The sequence below is a fragment of the Pseudonaja textilis genome, chromosome 3 (assembly GCF_049901715.1).
Source record: "Pseudonaja textilis isolate UNSWEBS1 chromosome 3, rPseTex1.2, whole genome shotgun sequence".
Classification (NCBI taxonomy): Eukaryota; Metazoa; Chordata; class Lepidosauria; order Squamata; family Elapidae; genus Pseudonaja; species Pseudonaja textilis.
In genome coordinates this window covers 140,279,791-140,299,230 of record NC_141992.1, presented here as the reverse complement: position 1 = coordinate 140,299,230, position 19,440 = coordinate 140,279,791, and the positions used below count along the sequence as shown (strand labels likewise).

At 37.3% G+C, this 19,440-nt stretch overlaps 1 protein-coding gene across 2 annotated transcripts in view; it reads left to right on the top strand.

Annotated features, from left to right (window-relative positions):
* Positions 1-18,540, top strand: part of KIAA0319 (KIAA0319 ortholog) — a 33,185-nt gene extending 14,645 nt beyond the window's left edge. The window contains exons 6-20 of one of the 2 annotated variants that reach the window (XM_087930964.1): positions 441-528; positions 1,551-1,598; positions 2,570-2,702; positions 3,485-3,713; positions 4,917-5,040; positions 5,557-5,689; positions 7,649-7,797; positions 12,344-12,495; positions 13,477-13,615; positions 14,591-14,750; positions 15,377-15,519; positions 15,654-15,776; positions 16,192-16,282; positions 17,264-17,355; positions 17,966-18,540. In XM_087930964.1, the coding sequence (XP_087787090.1) occupies positions 441-528; positions 1,551-1,598; positions 2,570-2,702; positions 3,485-3,713; positions 4,917-5,040; positions 5,557-5,689; positions 7,649-7,797; positions 12,344-12,495; positions 13,477-13,615; positions 14,591-14,750; positions 15,377-15,519; positions 15,654-15,776; positions 16,192-16,282; positions 17,264-17,355; positions 17,966-18,144 (1,983 nt within the window). In that variant the 3' untranslated portion in view covers positions 18,145-18,540. Of the gene's footprint in view, positions 1-440; positions 529-1,505; positions 1,599-2,569; positions 2,703-3,484; positions 3,714-4,916; positions 5,041-5,556; positions 5,690-7,648; positions 7,798-12,343; positions 12,496-13,476; positions 13,616-14,590; positions 14,751-15,376; positions 15,520-15,653; positions 15,777-16,191; positions 16,283-17,263; positions 17,356-17,965 lie in introns of both variants that reach the window. The other variant, XM_087930963.1, reaches the window with a different exon arrangement.
* The last annotated feature ends 900 nt before the right edge of the window (positions 18,541-19,440 follow it).

Here is a 19,440-nt window from a genome sequence, read left to right as displayed (position 1 = left end):
GGAACCAATTTCAGTTAGCTTTCTATTTATACTATGACAATTGTCTTACTATGACAGATAATTGTCTTAGCGGACTTTACATTGAGAAGGTGAGAATCTGTCATATCAAAAATACTTCTAGATGGTGTAAATAAATTACATTTTTGTTCTAAATATGGCTTTGGCAGACTTTCTTAAACTGTTTTCTTCCTAATTTGCTGACTAGTCCGGGTAATAGTCCTGGTCTACAGCAGTCTTCTCCATCAATACCGATTGGGAATTGTGACAGCTTCCACACTTCTGGAAATAATTGGCAAGCAAGGTTGTGCTAGGCATATTCGTATTTTGGATTAGATATGAGTAGGCTCACCCTTCTTGGAGTGATTTGAACTATGCCTTTAAGATGCCCTACATCTATTTAAAATTAATGCACCCATATCAACACGCTGTTTCTCTACCAGCTGCCAGAAGGTACCTATGTCTTCAGAGTGACAGTTTCTGCTGAAAATGCATTTGGAGAAGGATTTGTAAATGTTTCTGTCCAGCCAGGTAAAACTGCTTTCCAGATCGTTCAATTAATTTCTACTTTGGTGGATCTGAATTAAATTCACTGTTGATATTTTATTATTCCTAAATGTTATCAAATAAGGAATAACAGTGAAAAATTCCCATCCCATCCTGTCCCTTTCCTTGTTTCAGTTTAAGATAGAAGAAAGTTTTCTTGGGAATTCATTCTTGTAATTTGTTATTATAAAATGGAAGGCAATTCTCCGGTGATCGCCTAAAGAAATTTTGCCTGCTTTAAATGTTCTTCTTTTGCTCTCTAGTACTTCCTAATTTTGAAGCTACAGGAGGAAAAAAATCAAGTTGCCAGGCATACCATTTATTTCTAGCTGAATTTAAATATGGCTAGTTCTCAAATTACACCCACCATTAACCCCCAAATTTCTATTGCTAAGCAAGACTGTAATTGAGTTTTGCCCAATTTTATGATCTTTCTTACTGCAGTTGTTAAGTTAGTAATGTGTTTAAGGGAATCTGGCTTCCCCATAAGTTTTGCTTGTCATAAATTCACAAAAGGTGATCACATGGGAGTCTGCAACTGCCATAAGTACATGTCAGTTGCCAAGTGTCCAGTGGTGGGATTCAAATGGTTTTACTATGGGTTCTATGGATGTGATTTGGTGGACGTGATGTAGCTTGGTGGGCGTGGCTTGGCTTGGTGGGCGTGGCTTGATGGCTGTGGCAGGGGGAAGGATACCTCATTACCAAATTCCCAACACAATACAATTTTCTTCATTTGGACACAAGATGTAGTGTGTTTTTTTCGAATAGTAATTTGTATTCTGTTTTTTTTTAAAAAAATGTGATATTGGTCAAAAACTAAATTTTATTTCTCGTGTTAAGAATTTAATGCTTTCAATGGTCAGGAGGTGGTTACTGGTTGTTTAATAAGCATGGGTTTGAAATGCATGCAGTGGATTTATTTAATTATACAAGGTATTCTGATTCTTATCTTTATCCAGCAATCCGAATAAATCAACCTCCTGTTGCTATTGTCTCTCCCAAAGTACAGGAGATTTCTTATCCTATTACTTCTGCCTTCATTAATGGAAATCGTAAGTACCAAGTTGCAATTGTTGTTTTGCATTATAATTTAGAGATGTGGAAATCAGTCCAAATCTGAGCCATTTTGGTATGGAGTATTCCATTACTTTCCATTATTAGCCAATTATAAACATTTTTCCACACTTAGATAAATGGATTGATAGATAAAGAATGCAGTTTATCCTAATTCCCATACTGCATGTTACTTCTTCACAAAGACGCTCTTCTTCTAATACAGCTTTTTCCAATTTACTTTTAAAAGTAATGTTCTTAACCCTATCCTGTTTATATAAACAGTCTGTCATGAGATAGACGTTGGCACATTCTGTGAGCTGCCAGCATCTCACTGATGTAGAGAACCAATATAATTAATCATAGGGAGTTGGGGAAAACTGATAAATCATAGGACTACATGATTAAAAAGTTCCCTCTAGATGGCTTTGGACCAGGCGCTATTCATCAGCTCAAACTACTTCACAAGGTTGCTGTTTTTAGGAAGAAAAGTTGACAAGAAAGTGCTTTTTATTAATCTAGTACCACGATGGCAAACCTATGGCATGTGTTGCAGAGGTGGCACAAAGAGCCCTCTCTGTGGGCATGCGAGCTGTCGCCCAGCTCAGCTCTGCTGTACATGTGCGCGCACCTCCTGCTGGCCAGCTGGTCTCTGGGTCTCTGCTGCACATGCACAGGGGGCAGGGTGTATACGCGGGGGATTTGTGGGCATACGCAGGGGGAGTGTGCAAGTGTGGGGAAGACGTGCACATGTGCAGGGGATGCATGCGTATATGCGGGGTGGGGCACATGAGCAGGGGCATGTGCAGGGATGCACGCATTACATTATGGGGATGTGCATGCACATTCACACTTTGGGCACTTGGTTTCAAAAAGGTTAGCCGTCACTGACAAGAAATACCCTTAGTGTAATAATATGTACTCACAGAGATTTATTGACCTATGGCTGTGATATTTTCTTCAACCACAGAAAGTGTAGATGATACTAAAATTGTGAGTTACCACTGGGAAGAAATTGAGGGTCCCTTGCGGGAAAAGAAGGCATCGGCTAACACACCTGTTTTATACCTCTCTAATCTTATTCCTGGCAATTACACTTTCCGGTGAGTTATTCTAATTATTGCTTTCTCAACAAAATAACAGCTTAAGACAAGGAATCCCTTCTTCTGCATTTAGGGAAATTACTTGATTCTTTATATTTAGAGTTAGATCCAGACTGGACTTTCCGTCTTCTATTCATGGAAAGAAAAAAAATATTAAGTGGAAGATCATTAATGGAGAAACGTTTATGGTTTCTCATTCTTCTCTCAGACTGTTCTAGAAGAAATTCTTCAGAATAAACAGATTGAGTAAGATAGGAGATCAACCCCTTAGCCTTATTCAGTTCTTGCGTAGTTTGAATCTTGGGCTTCATAGCTTCAGAGACAGGTTGAGACAACTAGCATTTGTCTTTTCTCAAATGTGTTCTGAGATCTTACTATAAGTAAACAGAAGTAAACAGAAAATCATAAAGTAAACAGAAAAGCATAATTTTTTATTCTTATTGTGATTATGAACATAATATGATCTAATACATTGGAATCAAGATTATACCGTATATTGCTATTGTATCAATGTATATCTTGATTCCAATGTATTAGATGAGGAGGAGATGAACGGCCATCTGAAATTGGTCAAAGGGCCAGATCATGTCCAGTAATGCACAGCTGTCAAAACTATGAGTGAGTGTTCAGATTCAGTATCATGAATTTGATCACGATTTTTGTTACCGGTTAAATATGCATGGAATTATACGTACATAGCTAGGAGATATGAATAGGAGAAGGGCACATTTTTTGGTATATGAATTCTCCATGTATTATTTTTGTTGTTTTTTGTTGTTCAGGCTAATTGTCACCGATTCTGATGGAGCAGTTAACTCCACCATAGCTTCCTTGAGAGTCAACAAACTATTGGATTCTCCTCCTGTTGCCAGTGCTGGACCGGATCAAGAAATTAGTCTGCCCCAAAATTCAATCACATTAAATGGAAACCAGAGTAAAGACGATCATGAAATTGTCAGCTATGAATGGTCCCTGAGTCCCAAAAGTAAAAGCACAATGGTAGCCCTGCAGGTAACTGAAGGACATCTTGTTTTATGCCAAAGCATTTGTGTTATATCTGAAACTAGTTTTGAAAAGGAATTTGTGGTACTTCTGAAAAGAGGACACAAAACACTGAAATTAGTTGAGATGCTTGCTCTGTGCCTGGTCCTGTGTTGACTATCTAAATACATTTTAACTTTTAAGTTTAGTAAAGAGGATTCCTTCTGATTTTTCGAACTTGACTTTGAAGCATTTGTAAAATAACCTGCAGGCCGCTTGCTACGGTTGGAAAATAAGGAAATAGATACGACCAGGAACAAAAATGTACAATAAGAGCATATTTGAAGGGCTCCATCTTGTTATGTGTGAATTAAAAATAGAGGATCGCCTGAAAGCATAGAACAATTAGTCTTCTGAAGATGAGCAAGTTTGGGTTTGAACTGAATTGAATTCTTTATTGTCATTGTACATACATACACAGTATACATACAATGAAATTCACATAACACATACCATAATATAATAATGTTTGGATAAGAGCTTCCCTAGAAAACCCACACATATTGCCTTGAGATCCACAACAGAAGAAACATAGAATATTCTATATTCTATAGAATAAATATAAAATATAGATGAACAAACTCTATAAAAGAAATAAGGATATAATTAAACTTGCCTGTAGTTCCAATTCCTTTGGGATAGGGCTGCATATACATTCTTTGGGTATTCATTCAACCACAAAAGGTTAAACTGTATTAACATGGCAGTGAATGTTACAATTCAATGGAACTTCTGCTACAGTAAGACTAATGGACGTGCCTTATCTAAAAGTTGCCAGTCAAGTATTAAGCCGAAAATTGCACAAAACACTCTAAAATTTATTTGCCTATTATATGTAGAAACATTTTGTGCTTTTAGTTTTGATGCCCATTTGAATTTATTTGAAAGGTTAAAAGCTGTAAGAATGTGTTTGGTTTCATGCATACTAAAGCCACAATTTGCTGCATTCACACAATCTTCCAAATCATAAATCCTAGATTACAAAACCTGATGACTATATCCTTAACAGTATTAAATAAGCCACATGTTGGTTAATGCAATGTGTACACTCTGTATATTAGCACTTACAAGGAGGTCAACAACAAATTGTGCTCTTCACATGGAAGAGCACGCACCATTATATTGCACTTGTTTTCAACACCTCTGATTTATGTTCTCCGTGTGATTTTCTAGGGTGTAAGGAGTCCGTATCTTCAACTGTCTGCAATGCAAGAAGGAGAATATATGTTCCAGCTGACAGTAATGGATTCTGCAGATCAGAAGTCAACAGCTGAAGTCACAGTAACAGTCTGGCCTGGTAGGGCATCATATAGGCCTGACATAATAGAACATCTGGGCTCATGAACAGATGCACCTGACTTGGATGTTAAAAATAGGAGAGAACAATGGCCTGCTTTGCAGTGTCCATCATAGGTGCCTGTAGTGAATAGAAATTGCACCCTGGGCATTGAATGAATATAGCAGGTCTCCTATATGGGAGCCTTGTGAAAAAAATATGGCTTGTAAGAATGAAGGGGCGCACAAAACTCTTGACTTTGGAATATTTGTAGAAAAAGTAAAAGAATTTTGTAGAAGAAGACAATAAGGCAAGAAAATAAAATAATCTATCCATTTTCCCTAGCCCTAACCCCAACCCCAACCCTAATCCCAATCCTAACCCCAAACTTTAAACCTAATCCCAGCTCTAACCCTTTCTGGTCTCTTTACTGATCTTAAGGTTCATGTAACTCCTTAAAGAGGTGGAAATAGATCTCACTGAGGATACGTATATAGAAAAAAACATTGGATTGGATTGTTTTTGACTTTCTTACAGGGCAAAACAAGCCTCCATCAGCCATGACTGGCCCCGATAAAGTGTTGACCTTTCCTATCCGGAGCACAAATCTCGATGGGAGCATGAGCACTGATGACATAGGGATTGTTTACTATCACTGGGAGAATATCAGGTATTTTGTACGGAGGGAAGATGCGCGCCAAGGCATAGGTGACATCAGGATTGAATAATGCTAAGGACTGGAAAAGTTTAAGGAAGACAAACTGTGGGGTGGGGGTGACACAAATAGTGGGGGAAGGTTTAAGAAAAGCTCAGGGTGGGAACTTTGCCTGTGTAGTTGTAACCACCACTTGATCGTTACCTTTTTTGGACACATAATATTATAGATGCCTATGTTTCAATTCTTCTGATTGTATGATTTGAATAGGAAATCTTAGTCGCTCTTAATCACCTCTTTCTAGTTTAAAATATTATCCATGCTGTTTCCTACAGAATTGTGACCGCTTGGAAAAAATAACGTTTCCAGAGCAGTTCATGGTGAAGTAGGTGCCAAACATGCTACACTTTATATTAATACTTGTCCATTAACTTTGTTATGTTGACAAAGTCAGGGAAGGGTGTCAGGATTCCGGCAGTTACTCCAATTAAATCACGAGCCTCGAGCCACACTGCCAAAACTAAAAAAGATTTATTTGAAGTTAACATTCTACATCCGGCAGTAACCTGGGCGTAGCCAACTCTGAGATTATGTAATTCACTGTCACCCTTTATCCTGTTTTTTCCTCCACCCCTCTGGGTGTATCATCCAACGAAAATCGTCCATAGCCAAGAGTCATCAATCATGCTCTCCAATTAGGTTTTTTCATGGCAGAAGCTTCAGTCATCTAATCAGTCTTTGAAGAAAATATGAAGGGAATGTCCTTTCGATTCCACACTGTTGCCTGCTCTTTGAAACTCCCCCTCCTTCTTTCTGTTGTTAACTATAAAACGTGTATACAAAATGTTTTATGAGTTGACAAAGGGGAGATGTACCGGTAGTTCCCGACTTGCAACTACTTGTGTAATGACTTATGACCGTTTCTCACACAAGCATTGCAGCAGCATCCCATTGATTATATGATTAAAATTAGGATGCTTCCCAACTGACATGCATTTATGATAATTGCAGCGTCCCAGGCTCATCTGATCACCTTTTGCTACTTTCTGACAAGCAAATTCAATGGGGAAACCAGATTCAACCAGTAACAACCTTGTTACTAACTTATCATATGCAGTGATCCACTTAACAACTATGGCAAGAAAGGTCGTAAAACGGGGCAAAAGTCACTTAACAACTGTCTTGCTTAGCAACAAACATTTTGGGTTTGGTTGTGGGTTGTAAGTCAAGGATCACCTATAATGAGAACTAGTTGGGTGTAGTGATTAAGGTGCTGGCCTGGAAACCAACCAGGAGATTGTGAGTTCTAGTCCTGGCTTGGGCAAGAAAGCCACCTGGGTGATCTCGGTCCAATCATTCTCTCTCAGTCCAACTTACTTCACAAGGTTATTCTTAAGGGGAAAATAGAAAGAGGAAGGCATATTTCTGTATGCATACCTACCACCTTGAGTTACTTATAAAGCAATATGGGCAGGATAAAAAAGATCTAAAAAAATTGAGCAGTGGTTGTTTTCATAATTCAGTTGGGATGAATCTGCTTAAAACCAAGGATTAAAATACTTGACACTTCAGTCCTCTCCTGGTATGCCCCAATAGCTTGCAATATTTTTCAATAGTTGTTCATTTGCTAAGTCACGTCTGAATTTCATGACTTCATGGACCATAACATGCCAGGACAGTTCCCCATTGTTTCCCAGAGTTTACCCCAAATCAGGTTCATTGTGTCAATGACACTCTCTAACAATCTCATCCTGTGTCATCCTCTTCTCCTTTTGCCTTCAATCTTTCCCAACATCAAGGGCCTTTTCCAATGAGTCCTCTCTTCTCATTAGGTGGCCAGCATATTTGAGCTTCAGCTTCCGTATTTGTCCTTCCAAAGATCAGTCAGGGTTGATTTCCTGGCTTGTAAATAGTGCTTTTACATTTTGAGCTAAAAGTGGATCCAGCATTATGGGTTGCTTTGTTTTGCCACAGTGGGCCAAGTTCTTTGCATATGGAGAATGCCGATAGCGCCGTGGCAACGGTCTCAGATCTACAGATTGGAACCTATCATTTCAGACTGACAGTAGAAGATGATCAAGGGCTAAGCAGCACTGCCATACTTTCTGTGATTGTTCAGCAGGGTAAGGTTTTCTCTTTCATGTTTTTGAAGAAATTTATTGAATAAATGCAGAGGTGGGCTGCTGGGGGTTTGCAGGAATTCGGGAGAGCCCCTAGCTAAGATTCTGTGCAGTTTGGAGAACCCACAAATCCCACTCCTGGCTGGCCCCACCCACCCCTCTCCTCCCAGGAGTCCCTATGTGGCCCGTTTTGGATGCAGGTAAGTGCAGGGCGCGCGCAGAGGCTTGGGGAGAGTGAAAAATGGGCCTCCCGGAAGTTCAGGAAGGCCGGAAATGGGCCTGTTTTTGCCCTCCTGGAGGCTCAAAGAGGGCAAAAATGCCCCTCCCCACCATGGTGGCTGGAGGCCGAGTAGGCCACACCCACCATGGCCAAGACCACCCAGCCACCAGACAGAGAACCCACTGCTAAAAATTTTTTTTTTTGAAAACAATTTTATTGTTTTTTTAACAAACAAACAAACAGACAAAACATAAAAACATCAGCTCTCATCCGTACTTATGTACAAACAGTATGTCGGTTGGTTCATCAGTTTTGTGCATTCATTTCGTAGTCATAATTACAATTACCTTACATAATAAGTCTTATTATCAATCCAAACTTATATATCATTATATAAAAAAAAGATTTGACTATACTTTTATTCAATCATGCCTTATGAGATAACTATGATTAAAGTAATTTATTCTATAGCAAATCATATAATCATACCAATTCTATCCTAAAAAAAGAAAAAAAAGAAAAAACATTTTATAAATATCAAATACAAGAAGAAAAAAGAAAAGTAAAATCAATAATATTCCTTATTGTCTAACATTCTAAATATTCTATTTTTGTATTTCATCATCCAGCCATTGATAGAAAAGGTCCCAAATTATATAAAATTGTTTATCTTCTTGCTCTCTAATTTCAAATGTCAATCTACTCATCTCAGCACATTCCAATATTTTCTTGATAACTTCTTCCTGCAATGGAATTTTCTCATTTTTCCAATTTTTTGCAAATACAATCCTAGCCGCAGTTAATACATTCACAATCAAATATTTCAAATCTTTACTATAAACATCTGGTAAGATTCCCAATAAGAAAAGCTCCAGTTTCAAGTCTATATGTTTCTTTGTCATTTTTTCCAACCACATGCGGATTTTAGTCCAATATTTTCTAGCATCCTCACAAGTCCACCACATATGGTAGTATGAACCAGGTTTCTGATGACATTTCCAACATTTTTCCAATTTGTTCTTGAACATTCTTGCTATCCTTGTCGGAGGAAAATGCCACCTGTAAAACATCTTATACAAGTTTTCTTTATAGGCTGTAGACATTGTCATTTTATAGTTTTGCAACCATAATTTCTGCCATTTCTCTAAGTCAATCCCATATCCAAAATTCCTCCCCCAGGCAATCATAGTTTCTTTAACTTGTTCTTCCTCTAGCTTAATTCCCAATAAGTAACCATATAATTTTTTAATCACCTTTTCATCAGTACCCATCAAAATCTTATCTAAATCAGTCTGTTTATCATAGAAACCTTCTGTTTTAGAATCTTTATCATACCTTGAATGTATTTGCACATATGAAAACCAAATCATCTGTATACCTTGTTCCTCTAATTTTTGTATCGATTTAAGTTCACCCTTTTCATCTAGTAATTCCCCATATCTAACTGTTTGTTCCTTTTTATAGATTATAGGATAAGAAAAAGCTTCTATCGTCGATAACCAAACTGGAATTTTCAAATAACATTGTTTTTTTATCTTCTCCCAGTTTAACCACAAAGACTCCCGTATATAATGTCTTCTAAAATAGCCCTGTGTTTTGGTTCCCTTATACCATAGAAAAGCATGCCAACCCAACAGCAAATCATGACCTTCTAATGTCAACAATCTAGTCTTCCTTAATGTTATCCATTCTCTAACCCACATCAAATTTGCAGCTTGATAGTACAACTCCCAATTAGGCAGGCCAAACCCTCCTCTAGTTCTAGCATCCTGCAAGAGCTTTAACTTTATCCTTGCTTTCTTACCTTGCCATATATACTTCAACACAATTTTATTTAAGTCCTCAAAATAGTCTTTTCCGAGCCTAATTGGTATTGTTTGAAACAAAAATAGGATTCTGGGTAGAATATTCATCTTAATTGTTGAAATCCTCCCTATTAATGACAATTGTAAGTTTTCCCATTTCTTCAAATCTAGGGCTATCTGTTGTTTAAGTTTAATATAGTTATTCTCTTTTAATGTACTACATCTTGGTGTCAAATATATCCCCAAATACTTAACCTTGTTTGTGACTTGGATTTTCAACAATTCTGCTAATTCTTCCCTTTGTCTTAGTAACATATTCTTTGGCAAAATCTTTGTTTTATCTTTATTTATTTTCAGACCGGCCACCTCACCATATATCTCTATCTTTTCCAGCAGCTTCAAGGCTGTCTCTATGGGATCTTCTAAGATAAAGACTAGGTCATCTGCAAAGGCTTGTAATTTAAATTCTTCCTTTTTGATTTTCATTCCTTTTATAGTTTTATCTTCTCTGATATTTCTATTCAACACTTCCAAAGTCAGTACAAATAACAAGGGAGAAAGGGGACAACCTTGTCTTGTGCCTTTTCTTATATTAATAGAGTCTGTAAATTCTCCCTCCATCATTACCTTAGCTGTTTGTTCATTGTAAATTGCTTCTATTGCCTGAATAAATCTTCTAGCAAAGCCCATCTGTTCCATTAACAGTAACATAAATCTCCAATTCACATTACCGAATGCCTTTTGGGCGTCTAAAAATATCAAGGCCATTTGCTTTTCAGGATGCGCCTCATAGTATTCCAAAGTATCCAGAATTACTCTCATATTGTCTCTAATTTGCCGCTTTGGCAAAAACCCATTTTGATCTGGATGAATAAAATTATTCAAATATTTTTTAAGTCTTTCTGCTAATATAGAAGCAAAAATTTTATAATCTGCATTTAATAAAGAGATCGGTCTGTAATTCTTAATTTGGAGTGGATCCGCCTCCTCTTTTGGAATAAGTGTAATATAAGCCTCTGACCATGTTTTAGGTATCATCTTCTTTGACATAGCTTCATTCATAACTTCTAACAGTGGAATACACAGTGATTCTTGAAACGTTTTATAAAATTCTACAGGAAACCCGTCTGGACCTGGTGCTTTCCCGTTATTTTGTTTCTTAAGTGCTTGACTTAATTCTATCATTCTGCAGGTACTGTTTAACTTTCTCCTCATCAATATCTTCTTTCTTATATAAATGTCTATAAAAGTCTTTAATAATTTCTTTTTTCTCTTTACTGCCATAACAAATTTGACCTTGGTCATCTATTAACTGCAGTATTTTCCTCAACTCTTTCTCCTTTCTCAACTTATATGCTAGCCATCTACCTGGCTTATTTGCATCTTCAAAATAATTCTGTTTAGCATTCCTAATTTTCTGTGCCAGTTCTTCTTTCTCTATTAAGTCCATTTTATGTTTAGTTATATCCAGTTTCAGTTTAACGTCTTTTTTCTGAGGCATTTTCTGCAGTTCCTTTTCAAGTCTTTTATACTCATCCTCCAAGGCTTTAATAGCTTGTCTTTTCCTAATATTCTTTTTTCTTGTATAGTCTATTATCAAGCCTCTGGCATATGCCTTCATTGTATCCCAAACATTCTGTATTGAAGTGTCTTCTTTTCTATTTTCTTTAAAAAAAAAGGCCAGTTCTTTCTCCATCCATTGTATAAATTCTTTCTCCTTTAGAATAGTATTATTTAACGTCCATCTCGATCTTTTTTTTTTGTCCCTTCCATTTAATTGTCAATGGGTTATGATCAGCCCAAGTACTTGTTTCAATATTTACTTCTTGAACACTAGATATTAAATCTGTTGAGATCCAAATCATATCTAGTCTGGACCATGATAAATGTCTATTTGAATAGAAAGTATATTGCTTAAGTTTAGCATTTCTTTCTCTCCATATAGCTTTTAAAGTTAGTTCATCTATCATTTTAAAAAAGGATTTAGGAGGTATCTTTCTGTTGTGCTTTGCCGTTGTTGCTATATAGTCCAATTTATTGTCCACAATTCCGTTAAAGTCTCCCATCATAATTATATTAGCATAGTCCAGTCCAGTTATTTTCAAATGTAGTTTTTTATAAAATTCTTCTTGTTTATCATTTGGGGCGTAAATTGCAGTCAAAAGTATCTTTCTATTGTTGTCCATTATTTCCACCATTAATATTCTCCCATCTTCATCAGCATCTGCTAAAATTTTTGAAGCCCACCCCTGAATAAATGGCCTGTGTTTCTTTTCCTCTCCTGTGTTTTACATATTTGGGGCTTCCATTTTAATCTTCCTGGTCCTGATCCAAAGTCTAACTAGGAAGAGGCAATTTGGGGTTTCCTAAATGGTTGGGGCTGTTTTGATTCATCATTACAACATTTAAATTTGAAAATTTTGCATTCTGAGAACCGTCTTAGTACAAGGTTTATATTTGGGCTACGTCTGTATTATAACCCTCTTTTCTTGTTTAAACAAATCTCCCCCTTTGTTGTATTTAGGTAGCAACTCTGCACCAAAGGCCCTTGCAGGAGGCAAACATATCCTTGTTCTCCCCAATAACTCTATTGCTTTGGATGGATCTCATTCTGTTGATGACCAAAGAATTGTGTCTTATCTTTGGATCCGGGATGGCCAGAGTCCAGCAGCCGGAGTAAGTATTTCAACTGTCTGATTGGGCCAAATGGAACATTTTTTTTCTGAGTTTATTTTTTTTAATCAGGCTATCTGTTTACTGCTAATAGCGGCTAACATGATCCATCAAATTGAGAGTTTAACTAGATTTGGATGGAACAGCTTCAGGCAAATCAGCTGGAGATACTCCTGTTTTGAAAACAGGAACAAAGAAAGGATTCATGGCTTTGAGAGAACATGCTTCATGGTGTACCTGTTAGCCAGTACAGGTAGTCTTTGATTTATGACCACAATTGAGCCCAAAATTTCTGCTGCTAAGTAAGATAGTTGTTAAGTGAGTTTTGCACCATTTTATGATCTATCTTGCCACAGTTGTTATACGAATCGCTGCCATTGTACGTGACCTCAGGACACTACAACTGCCATAAATATGAGTCAGTTGCCAAGCATCTGAATTTAGATCATGTTACTGTGGGGGAAGCTGCAATGGTCGTAAGTCTGAAAAACGGTCCCAAGTTACTATTTCAGTGTCATTGTAACTTCAAACGGTCACTAAATGAACTGTTGTAAGTTGAGGACTTACATGTTATGTCCTACCTAGACCACGGGTGTCAAACTCGATTGCGTCACATGACATCCCGTGGTGTATTGTGACTTTTATTGCCTTTGTGGAGCAGGGTGGGCATGGCCTGCGTGTGATGCATTGGGCCTACAGGCCGCCGATTCGACACCCCTATCCTAGACCAATTTTATGGCATTCAGGTTGAGTGTCACTGCGAGTTGCAAAGAGAGAGATACTTATGGGACTTTATGCCTCACATGCCCTAGTAACTCCGTTAACTGTGGGCACAGTGAATCTTGGTTGGAGTGAGCCTGAATGTAGGTGAAGGCAACTACTGTTTGAGAGATGGTTCTGGTAACAGAGACATCAAATAATTGGCTTCAGAGAAGAATACATTTGGATGTGGTCTTCTGAATGCCAATTTCTTTGCTTTTGCAGGATGTGATTCTTGGCTCCAACCGTGAGGCTGTCTTACAGCTAACCAATCTTGTAGAGGGGAGCTACATGTTTCACTTGAAAGTCACTGATGTCAAAGGAAATTCAGACATCGACACAGCTGTTGTGGAAGTATGGCCCGGTAAGCTGTTTTCTAAGACATTTATATAGCCTAAGCCAGGCATCTCAAACTCAATTTACCTGGGGGCCTCTGGAGGAAGAGTCTGGGTAAGGCTGGGCCGCATAAGGGATTCCACAAAAAACGTTAAAAAAATATCCTCAAATGTCATCAACAGTTAATGATTTCTCCAATACATGAACTGTCCTGAACACATGAATGGAACATTGAATGAAGATCATGAACAGTTCCTCAGAACATGGCTTCTCCAGCTTACTCCTTGCTGCCAGAGACTTGACAACGCTTCCTCTCACATATCTGAGCCACATTTGGCTTGAGAGAGGAGGCACTTGAGACCCTCAGTATGGCTTGAAGATGATCATCAGTAAGTCTGGACCTGTACTTGGACTTGTTAAAGTTCAGGGTGGCGAAGAAGCACCATGAGGAACGGCGGGCGGGACTTCCTTCAGAGGTCCATTCCCCCTGCGGGCCACACTAATATTATACTTTCATATCACGGTGGGGGCCACAGGATATCGTCCTGCGGGCTGCAATTAGCCCACGGGCCGCGAGTTTGAGACCCCTGGCCTAAGCTATTTCCTTGCATTGTTCCCAAATCCCTTTCCTTTGGCAAAATGGTTGAAGACGTTCTCAATTGATACAGAGGTTTTAGGGTAGCTTTCCAAACTTTCCACTGCAGTTCATAGCACATGCTTAAAAGCATATCAGAAGTATCATTCAATCAGATGCTTTGAACTTTTGTTAACTTATGGGCATTTCCATGTGGTATGCAACAATATAGAAGTGCTTGCCGTCTTCTAAGATGTTTTTTTTAAAAAAAAAATTCTTAGCTTGAAATCTTGGAATTTCCTGGCATTTCCTCATTTAAGTACCCAACTAAGGTTAGCTAAGTGTTACCTCCAAATATGACTGCCATGTTGTTAGGCACTATATGACAGGCTCTCAGGAAAGGCATTATTATTATTTTTTCATTTACAGATCCAAAGAAAAATGGGCTTGTGGAATTGATCTTGCAAATTGAAGTTGGTCAACTGACTGAACAACAGAAAGATACCCTCATCCAACAGCTAGCAGCACTCCTGGATGTCTTACATACAGACATTAATATCCAGAAGATACATGCTTATTCTGATATCAGGTACAAGGAGATGGGGGAAAATAAGGGTTTTTACACAAACACATACACACACAGAGTAATTACTGTTATTATGTACACATCTACTTAGATGTTAGTCCCATTGAACTTATTCAGAGTAGGTGAGTAAGATTGGGCATTAAACCTTAATAAAACAACCTTATATATGCATAATTTTATTTATGAATAAAATCCGATGGTTCTGAAACTTTATGCTTTGTAATGTCTAGCTTCCATTTTATTTTATGGGACAGCTTTGCTGGCAGCCAATATAGAAGATGACCAGGTTGAGCCTGAGGGAGGAATCAAATGTGTCATCAGTCCTGAGTCCCTTTGCGCTCACAAAAGATCTGAGTCCAGCCCATCTTTAAATCCTTATCTACTGTCAATTTCCTTTGGCCATTAATAGTTGATTCTTGTAGAGAATTTAAGCTTGCAATAAATCCTTATACCCATTTGAACTGCCTAGATCTCCCAATTTCCCTGGCACTTGACGGCCAATTATATATTTACAGGGTTATTCTAGGAAGAAAGAACAATCATTAGGGTAGGTGGCGTTAATCCCAAATAAAGATTTATGATTGCGATAATCAATCTATTGATAGTTAATCTGTGCCTCTTCCCTTCAGCACTGCTGTTGTGTTCTATGTTCAGAATGGGCATCCTTACAAAATCATAAAGGCTTCAGATGTGGCCCAAGTGCTGCGTTTGCAACTCTTGAAGAAAAAGCCAGATTTTCTACTTTTTAAAGTGCTTCGTGTTGACACAGCTGGTAGGTATTTAAATGCCCTCTTCCATGGCAGGAAATACATGTATATGTATATAAAGGGGTAGCTTTCACTCTTAAAATTAGCCCAGAGTTAATTTTAAGTACATAAATAATTTCAGTTGTCTTGTGATTTCCAGCTTGCCTCTTAAAGTGTTCTGGACATGGAAGCTGTGACCCCATCACAAAGCATTGTATTTGCTATCAAATGTGGATGGAAAATTTGATACAGCGATACCTAGGCAATGGGGAGAGCAATTGTGGTGAGTTGGGAAGAACTCAATGATGTTTCCCAGGAGTAACCTATGTCTGTTAAGGTGTTATATTAATATTGATAGTGCACTGCAGAAGGAAATAGATGTCTTGTGGTAATAAAGTCTATTAAATCAAGAATTTCTCAAGAGTGGTATGAGGATTCCTGCCCTTGAACTTAATGACCTCAATCCTCCCAAGCCCATTTTTCATATTTACATTCCAACATTAGACGCAAGTAGGTCATGGGGTTTGCACCACAGTGACATAATCTGGAGTTATTTTTGGAGGATGGGCAGCTATAATTTATTTTGTTTAATAAATGAAATGTTTTTTCTACGTGCCCTGCCCTGCCTTGCCTCTCCTCGTAGATACCCAAATGGGTCCTTTGATTCTAACTTCAAATGTTCCGATTTTGTCTTCTAGAATGGAGTATACTCTACGTATCAGCATCCGCTTTCATTGGAATTGCATTGGTGGTTGGGTTAATTTGGCTTTGCATCTGCTGTTGCAAAAGGTAATATTCCTCTATTCAGTTTAAACCAAGGATGAGGAAAGTCAGAGCATTTTTTAAAAATAAATAAATGTTGTTAGCAGCTGGCAATGTGATAAAATTATGTCATGCAAATGGTGGCCCTGATTTTCTTAGTTTCTTTCTTGCTTTCTTTTTTGTAATAGCTCATGTAGCATTAAATCGATCCAAAGGCTTATATGGCAATTTGAGATTGCTGTGAAATTAACAATGCTTATGTTTGATAATTTGCTACTACTTGTAGTAATGTAACTAGGGCGAGCTTTGGGGCCACCACCACCCCCCAATAGAAAAAATTGCAAGTTTGGGCTGTAGGCTGCCCATCTTTGGTTTCAGATGCTCACTAACACACATTAGACAAGACATATTTAGTTAAAAAGATGTTTCAAAAGGATAGGACTATCCGCTCTTTAATCATTCTATGGATTTGGAAAGTTACTGAAGTTGTTGCAAGTGAGGCATCCTGGCCAGCTAATTTCAACACATCTTAAAGAATCTGATGAGAGAAGATAATTTAAATGTTATCTCTCCCCTATCTTTATTTGTCATTACTCATAATACGGTAGACTAAACAAAATCTGCAATAAGCTATTTAGCTGGATCACATATCACATCAAGCTATGGTATGATTTGCCCTGGCTTTTAAATGCTAAACCCCCATTATCAACCATGTCTTATAAAACACATTGGTTGCTTCCACAAAGAGCCACAGCCAATTCAACTAGTTTTATGTCTGTGAACAGGGTGAACCCAATCCTTTTGGGCTATGACCATCATACTCTAGACACTCCTATAGACTTGGTTATTTGTAAACGAACAGGATTATGCTGGTGTGGTCATATCTCTAGGGCAGCTGCATTTGCCAAAGGACATGAATAGCAGTTTATGAATGAGGCCCATGAACAAAGATTTGCATTATGAGGAAGTTGGTTTCTCAAAACCTAATCAATTCTCTTTAATTCCTAGCCAAAAGAGGACCAAAATAAGAAAAAAAATGAAATATACAATTTTGGACAACATAGATGATCAGGAAAGAATGGAGCTCAGGCCCAAATATGGTATGATGTTTCTTTCTTGCTTTCTTTTTTCATTCCATAAAATAAAGAAGGATTATGATTTTACTATTGAGGGGGGAATTGCACTTGATGGAACAAGTTGGTAATAAAAATTCAGGCCATAAAAATTTAGTAATATTAGAAAACCATAAAGATCTTCTGCATTTTTCACAGATAATCACTGTGAAAAACCCCCACTGATTTTATAAATTTATTTCAATCACTTTGAATCTGTCTCCACTAAAGTTTAATAACTTTAATTTATTAAAATTAAATTTGTTTTAATTTAACTGTTTAATTTGTTTTAATTTAACTGTTCCTATTGGGTGATCCTTTTGACTGTTGTTAATTAATTATTGCCATTAATTTATATATCATTTTGGACTGAAATCATTATTTCTATGGAGACAGTTGCTTGATTTACAGATTGCATTCAGTCATAATGCAGTGGTTTTATTTTTGAATCTGTCTATGAATTCAGCCAAACAATTGATTAAAACAAAACCTGACTTAGAGACTAGTTGAACATCATATGGTTAGAAAGATGTCCTAACAGGACTGCAATGCAACTGTAATCCTAATCATCACACAATAAATCCTTCTTTCCACACAGGTATAAAACACAGAAGCACTGAACACAATTCCAGTTTGATGGTTTCAGAATCTGAGTTTGAGAGTGACCAGGACACCATATTTAGCAGAGAGAAGGTTGAAAGAGAAAACTCCAGAAACCTCATGAATAGTGACATGAAAAATGGGGTCTCCTTCAGCTACAGCTCAAAGGATAGATAAATCGATGCACTGCTTTGTTAGGAAAATGGTACTTTAGTGCACTAAAGACTGGATAGGTCTCTATTTTCCTAAAGTCTGAAATGGGAAGACAGACTCATACATTTCCAGCATGGAAAAGGAGGAAGACCATGGATATTTTGCTCTGTTCTTCAAGCAGCAGCTTTTAATTTGCCAGAGTTTTTCAAGCCTGTTTACTAGACATGGCATTTACATATGTCTCATAGACATCTAAAAGTTTACAATTAAAATCTTAGCCAAGGCTCTTACATTACAAGATCATAGAGGAAAACTTCCTTGTATTAGTCTCCTTAGAACAGAGTGACTTTGTCTGTTATAGGAAGCCAATTCTATCAATAGGGGAATTTATCAGTTATTAAAACTGACATGTAGTCAAAACATTTCTCTTAGCTTTTATTTGCTAAACAAATGAGAGGGTATGAGTGTGGGAATGAATAGGTATCAAGTTATATATCTGCTAAACTCTGCTTCGAGAATATTGTGTTAAACATAAATTGTATTCAGATTTATGACAGGCTGAGAATTGGCCCTGCCTTGCCTGAGTTTAAGAAAGTAAAATAGTTGCTAAATAAAACATACAACTATTGATTAGTAGTAATAGTGCAAAATAAGATGAATATATGGAAGGAATATATATCCAGATATGAATATGTTTTGGAAGGAATAAAAATCTTGCTTCTTGTCAACCTGTGGGAGTGAGCACACAGCTTGTTTTACCTCCCCGTTGGATGCAACAATTGGAAAACTCCAATGTCAAACTATCATTCTATCTAGAGGCTCAGTAAAATATAATCTGGGATAATAATCTAGTATTTTCCTTAAGTGGTTACCATAAAAATATTCTTAACTTTTTAAGGTTTGAATTAGCTGTTGAATAATTTCTTAGGGATTGTATCATGTAATCTAAACTTGTGTGAAATTATTTACATAAATAGGATTATACATGAAGCCAATAGCAGACCTGTGTGCATCTACATTCTGTACATAAACAAGATTACATGCCAAGTGTTTTATTGGATATGAATAATGGTGAATGGAAAAGTATCTTAAATGCATCTATTGGCTAATAGAAGCACACATCTCAAGCAAAAAAAATGAGATTGAATTATTCTTCACATTAAGTGATCACATATGTTATATGTAACATCAATTTCCTCAAAATCGAGATGAGCTATAGGAACTTCTAAACTAAACTTTGTAACTGGAAGGTTTACAGAAACTATTTTAGCATCAACATCTATTCTAATAAAAGTGTGTAGTTCCCCCCTCCCAGTTTTT